Source organism: Nothoprocta perdicaria, unplaced genomic scaffold (genome assembly GCF_003342845.1).
Source record: "Nothoprocta perdicaria isolate Ctin4 unplaced genomic scaffold, notPer1 scaffold_103, whole genome shotgun sequence".
Taxonomy (NCBI): Eukaryota; Metazoa; Chordata; class Aves; order Tinamiformes; family Tinamidae; genus Nothoprocta; species Nothoprocta perdicaria.
In genome coordinates this window covers 1,514,352-1,520,616 of record NW_020454128.1, presented here as the reverse complement: position 1 = coordinate 1,520,616, position 6,265 = coordinate 1,514,352, and the positions used below count along the sequence as shown (strand labels likewise).

At 66.9% G+C, this 6,265-nt stretch overlaps 1 protein-coding gene across 1 annotated transcript in view; it reads right to left on the bottom strand.

The window, feature by feature from the left end:
- Positions 1 to 344: 344 nt before the first annotated feature.
- Positions 345 to 6,265, bottom strand: part of LOC112950025 (methylcytosine dioxygenase TET3-like) — a 12,674-nt gene continuing 6,753 nt past the window's right edge. The window contains exons 3-12 of the mRNA XM_026042493.1: positions 5,855 to 6,250; positions 4,502 to 4,592; positions 4,276 to 4,369; positions 3,955 to 4,163; positions 3,716 to 3,866; positions 3,517 to 3,606; positions 3,285 to 3,422; positions 2,418 to 2,754; positions 1,683 to 2,335; positions 345 to 1,292 (exon numbers count right to left, since the gene is read on the bottom strand). Of these exons, the coding sequence (XP_025898278.1) occupies positions 459 to 1,292; positions 1,683 to 2,335; positions 2,418 to 2,754; positions 3,285 to 3,422; positions 3,517 to 3,606; positions 3,716 to 3,866; positions 3,955 to 4,163; positions 4,276 to 4,369; positions 4,502 to 4,592; positions 5,855 to 6,250 (2,993 nt within the window). The 3' untranslated portion in view covers positions 345 to 458. The remainder of the gene's footprint in view (positions 1,293 to 1,682; positions 2,336 to 2,417; positions 2,755 to 3,284; positions 3,423 to 3,516; positions 3,607 to 3,715; positions 3,867 to 3,954; positions 4,164 to 4,275; positions 4,370 to 4,501; positions 4,593 to 5,854; positions 6,251 to 6,265) is intronic.

Below are 6,265 nucleotides of genomic sequence, written 5' to 3'. Positions count from 1 at the left end.
AAAACCTCTCCGTTGCGAAAGGACGCTATAAACTCTTCTCTCCGCTCCTGCGACGTACAAGGATCGCTTCTTAAAAAAACGCGGCGATATTATAAATAGCTGATTACCCAAAAAAAAAAACCTTAACGGCGTGGTTCCTTTTTTTCTTTTTTTAAAATTTTCTTCTGTTTTTTCCCCCCAGTTTTCAGTTCGCTCTTTTTTGTTTGTTAAAAACTCGCAAAGTGCAGGATTTCTTTTTTGTTTTGTTTTGTTTTGTTTCCATTTCCCAAGGGTTTTGCACTCGAGTGGAACGTAATTTTTTTTTTTTTTCTTTCTCTTTTTTTAAGGGGTGTGTGTGTATATATATATATTTATATATATATTCTTCTTCTGTTCGTCTTCTTCTCCTACATGCACGAGGAGACAGCACCAGGGGCGGCGGCACGGCGGTGCCGCCGGCTGTTGAGGTAAGAGGCCGCTCAGACCCAGCGGCTGTAGGGACCGGTCACCTTGGTGTAGGCGTAGGAGGAGACGGTGATGGCCGTGTCCGTGGGCAGCGCCACCGCCTGCCGCGTGGGCACCTGGTCCCTCCTCTCCTTGGGGGGCGGCTCGGCCAGCAGCCCCCCGCCCCACTTGCGCTTCTTGCCGAAGGCCTTGGCGGCGTCGGGGCCGAGGCCGAGGCGCGCGGCCTCCTCCTGGCGCGCGCGCGCCCGCTCCGCCAGCTGCTTCATCTTGGCCTCCCACAGGGCCAGGCCGTGGTTGGGCTGGTTGAGGTTCTTGTGCTGGTAGAAGACCAGGGAGATGCGCGTCGGGTGGCAGCGGTTGGGCTTCTTGAGCGGCGTGGTGGCGTGCAGCTCGCGGCGCGCGCACTCGATGAGGATGGAGCCGTGCGCCGGCGCCACGGCCACGCCGCCGATGTTCTCGTCCAGGAAGTTGTGCTCGCTGTCCGACCACTCCTCCTCCTCCTCCTCCTCCTCCTCCTCCTCCTCCTCGTCCTCCTCCTCGTCCTCGTCCTCCTCCGCCTTGGCGGCTCTCTCGGGCAGCTCCGTGGCGGCGCCGAAGGGCTCCCAGGCCGAGCCCTCCCAGGGCTTGTCGGGCAGCGCGGAGCCCCAGGGCTCTGCGGGCAGCGCGCCCAGGCCCTGCAGCGCGGGGCTCCACGCGGCGCCGCGCGGCCGCCAGCGCGGCTCGCCCGCCTCCCGCCCGCCGCTAGTCCTCTGCGGCGAGGCCGGCGCCGCGGGGCCCCAGGGCGGCTCGGGCGCCCCGTTGCGCGCGGCCACGGGGACCCCGCCGCCCACTGGCGACTCCACCGGCTCCTGCTTGATGGCGCGGCCCCCGCAGCAAGACGGGGCCGCGCCGGCCCTGTGCATCGGCGCCGGAGCGGCGTCAGCTCCGTGCATCGGTGGCGGAGCCGCTCCGGCTCCATGCATCCCTGACAGAGCGCTACTGGCTCCGGGCACTGCCGCCGGAGCGGCGCTGGCTCCGTGCACGGCTGCTGGGGCTGTTCCAGCTCCGGGTATCAGTGCCGGGGCTGCAGCAGCTCCATGCAGCGGTGCCAGAGATGAGCCGGCCCCGTGCATCGCTGCGAGAGCGGCTCCGGCTCCGTGCATTGCTGCCGGGGCTGCTCCGGCTCCGTGCATGGCTGCTGGGGATGCACCGGCTCCGTGCACGGCTGCCGGAGCTGCAGCAGCACCAGGCATCGCTGCCAGAGCCGTGTCGGCCGCGTGCATCGCCGGGGTTGCTGCGCTGGCCTCGTGCATCCCCGCCGGCACCACGGCGCTGCCGGGCATCCCTGCGGCGCCGCTCCCGCGCATCCCCGCCGGCACCACGGCGCTGCCGGGCATCCCTGCGGCGCCGCTCCCGTGCATACTCGCCGTGCCGCTCTCCTGCCCCGCCGTGCCCACGCCGGGCACCCCCGCCGCCTTGGCCCTGGCGGCCCGCTCGTAGGTGCGCTGGTGATGGTTGCGGCCGCGCGCCGGCTCGGGGAACACGGGCGGCGAGTAGGAGCGACCCAGCGGCTCCTTGGCGTCGAAGCCGCTGCTGGCCCAGGCGCCGCTTCGCCCGTAGTCGAGGAGGCGAGAAGGGAAGACGGGGCCGCGGGCGAAGCCGTAGTAGCCGAAGGGCGGCAGGGCGAACCTGGAGTGAAACCCGTTCACCGAAGGCAGATTGGGCTGTGCATAGTAGGAATGGTAGGAGTAAACGCTGCTGACGCTGTAGGGGTCGGAGGGCCGGCAGCTGCCCAGCACCGAGTAGCTCTCCACCACCGCGTTGCCGTTGTACTTGAAGGCATTGTAGTGAGCCGGCGCCTCCACCTTGATGGGCGACTTGAGGGGCAGAGCGCCGCTCGGCAGGGTCCCACCTGCGGGCAAGAGCACGCCGTGAGCGCGCCGCAAAGCGCCCGCCGGCGCCACCGCCTCCACCGCAGCCCCGCGCCCCGTTACCCGCGTCCTGCTGCAGCGGCGCCACGTCGAGCGCCTCCTGCTTGATCTTCTCCGGCGTGAGGAGCTTCTCCTTCTGCAGCTTCTTCTTCTCGGCGGCGGCTTTCTTGGCCTCGAGCTGCCGCTGGCGGCAGGACTTGGCGGGCTCGGGCAGGCGACGCACCTCGCGCGGGAAGGACGTGAGCACCTGGATGGCGCCGCTGCCCACCTTGGCGTTCTGGTTCTCCTCGCTGCCGAACTCGTCCGTGCTGGACATCTTGTAGAGGGGCAGCACGTGGAGCTGCTCGTCCTCGGGGATCTTGCCCACCACGCGGTTGTCCTCCTTGGTGAGCGTGCAGACCTGCGGCGGGCGCAGCGCTCAGCGCCGCCGGAGCGCACGGCCTTCCCGCACGGAGTCTGCGGGGGATCTGGGGGCATCGTGCGCAGAGGGTTTGGGACACCGCGCACGGACGCATTGGGGCACCGGAGAAGGATGGACTCGGGGCACTGTGCATGGAGGAATTCCAGGCATGGTGCATGGATGCATTGAAGGCACCATGCCCAGATTCCGGGCATGGTGCACGTGTGGATTCAGGGTATTGTGCATGGATGGAATCAGAGTGTTGAGCGTGCACAGATCTGAAGCACCGTGCAAGGAGGGATTTGGGACACTCTGCATACAGGGACTCCAGGCACTCTGTACACAGGGGTTCAGGACACTCTGCATGCAGGGATTTTGGCATCATGCATGGAGGGATCCTGGGCACTGCACACGGACAGATTCCAGGCCCGGTGCACACATGCATTCAGGGCACTGTGCACCGAGGGATTCGGGGCCCAGGACATGCACAGATTAGACCCCCTGCATGCAGCCCCAGGGCCCGCACTCACCACGGTGCAGCCGTTGTAGAGGTTGTGCTGGTCCTTGTGCGCGTGGGCGCAGAAGTCCATGCACGCCGTCACCCCCGAGAAAGGTCTGCCCTCCTTCAAGCCCAAGCGGCAGTCGATGGCCACGTCCTCGTTCGTAACCTGCAGGGCCGAGAAGCGGGGGGTCCCGTCTCGTTGTGCCGCCCGCTCGCTTGCCGGGGCGCTCCGGGGCCCGGGGGGCTCCGGGGGCCGCTACCTGGTTCTGGTAGGCCTGCGGCGCCAGCCTCTTGTAGAGCGGAGCAACCTCCGTGGCCAAATCCTGGAAGCTTTTCCGGAGCAGCTCCTCCTGCAACGAAAGCAAGGCGGGCGATGGGTGCCGGTTGGGGAGGACAAGGACAACGGGGCACCCTGGCCTCCCGCGTTTCCCCCCACGCCAAACAGGCGGCCAGCCTCACCTCCTTGGGGTTGTCGCCCACCAGGCGGAACTTGCGGGGCGTCTTGCTGCGCGCGTACTTGCAGCCGTTGAAATACATGCTCCAGGAGCAGCCGAAGGAGAAGGAGGCGCCGCAGGTGTTGGGGTCCTTGCCTTGGCAGGCGCAGGTCCGGCTGCGGGAGAGGGGAGCCGGGCGGACGTGGGGACGGGGATGCGGCGAGCCGGGACGCACGGAGACGGGGCCGGCGCGGCGGGACTTACTCGTCGTTGAGGCCGCAGCGGCGGCTGGTGGGGTTGCCGAACTTGGTGAGGGTGTCGGTGAGCTCCTGGTAGAGCGTGTCGCCCAGCGTGCGCGGGATGCCCTCCCAGGCCAGGATGAGGATGATGATGACGGCGTTCTGGCAGTGGTGGCCGGCGCGGTGGCGCACCAGGCACAGCAGCTTCTCCTCCTGGTTGTGCCGGCGGATCACCTGCAGCGCGGCACAAGGGCGGGATGGCGGCAGGCGAAATTCCCACCCCGCTGCCGCGCACAGGAGGGGATTTGCAAACAAGGGGGCAGAGACGGGGCCAAAGGGCACTCACCCACTTGGCGATGGGGCAGCCGCGGGAGCTCTTGCCCTCCTTGCCCGTGTAGATGACCTTCTCGATGCGGATGGCCTTGCCCTTCTCTCCGTACCTGCGGCGGGGCGGCGGTGAGCGCACGGCGGCAGCGAGTGCCGCAGCGCCCGCTCGCCCTCGCAGCACTGCAGCACCCGCTCGCCCTCGCAGCACTGCAGCACCCGCTCACAGCGCGCACCGGCTCCCTTACCGCTCCTCCATGAGCTCCCGGATGGAGGCCACGGTGGGGCCCGAGCCCAGGTGGGTGTAATAGGGTCCTTCGTCCTTCTCCACAATTTGCTCTGTGCAGGGAGAGACGCCGGTCACTAAAGTGGGTCCACTGAAGTGGGGAATCGGGACCCCTCCATGCGGCTCTCTGCTTCAGATCCCATGGGATGGGCATCAGGAGTCACCCACGCAGCCCCCCGGAGCCACACGTAAACCCACCCAGGACCACGCAGCCCCTTCCCTGCCCTGCAGAGCTGCAGGGCTCTGCACAGCGTCAGCGCTCCGGGCTCCCCTTTCCAAACTCCGCCAAAGTTCCGGGATTTCCTGCCGCTTTTCCTGCAGCGCATCCCAGCGGCCGGCCCTCGCACGCTACCCCCATCCCTGGGAACAGCGGGAGCTTTGATCCGGCCGGCGCGCTGCTCGCGGCCGGGATGGCGCCGGGGCCGCCCCTCTCCGTGTGCCCATCCTCATTCCCGGCACGTCCCGCTGGCCGGGCGCCAGGGCCAGGAGAAAGGCTGCGCTCAGCTGGGCTGCAGCTGCCCGCGAGCCGCCGGCTCCCGCTCTCCCTCCGGGAAAGGCAGCGGGAAAGAGCCCAACAGCCCCGGAGTTGGGAGGAAAAGGGAGGAAACAACCCTGAAGTGCCCCAAACGGAGCCGGGGGGACGTGCTGGGCCTGTCTGCCCCTGAGTGCAGGGGACTCGCCAGCAAATTGATGCAGGGACCGCGGGGTGACGCTGGTGAAAGGCAGCGCACGGGGCGCGAGCCCTCGGACACGCGTGTCTTGGACGCGGCCCCGCTGACATTCCGGGGTACAAAGGAGTGGGAGAGGCCTGTTTGGAAACCCGGGCGGGGGAAGGCGCAGGAAGTGTGTGGGAAGCGAGCGGGAAGCGTGTGGAAGGCGAGCAGGAAACATGGAGAGTGAGCAGAAAGTGTGTGGAAAGTGAGCAGGAAACACGGAGAGTGAGCAGGAAGTGTGTGGAAAGTGAGCAGGAAACACGGAGAGTGAGCAGGACGTGTGTGGGAAGTAGGCAGGAAACATGGAGAGTGAGCAGGAAACAGGGAGAGTGAGCAGGAAGCATGTGGAAAATGGGCAGGAAACATGGAGAGTGAGCAGGAAGCATGTAGGAAGTGGACAGGAAGTGACTGGGAAGTGAGCAGGAAGTGTGGCGGAAGAGCATGGGAAGTGAGTGGGAAGTACACAGGAAGCGAGCAGGAAGTGTGCAGGAAGCACGCAAGAAGGGAGTAGAAACCATGCAGGAAGTGCATGGGAAGCATGTGGGAAGCAGTGGGGAAGTGAGCAGGAAGCAGGCGGGAAGTACGTGGGGGGAAGAACTCACCGACACAGTCGCAGGTGGGGAACTCGGCCTGGGCGCGCTTGGCGGGGGTGTCCAGCAGGCTCTTGGTGGGGGTGTCCAGGTACTTGAGGGGCGACTCGAGGAAGGCGCTGAGCGTGGGCGCCAGGGGCGGCTCGTGCGCGGGCGGCGCGCCGGCCGCCTCCTCGCCGCGGCTCTCCTCCGACTCGAAGCACGTGGTCGAGAGCACCGTAATAGCACCAGAGGTTTCGATCTTGATCTGCTTGGGGGAGCGCGCGGCGCGGGGCGGCTCGGCGGCCGGCGGCGGCGGTGACGGCGGCGGCGCGAACTCGTCGCCGAACTCGGCCTCAAACTGCCGGATGAGCTCCTCCAGCTTGGCGTCCACCGCGGCGGCGGCGGTGGCGGCGGGGCGGCCGGGGGCTGCCGCGACGCCCC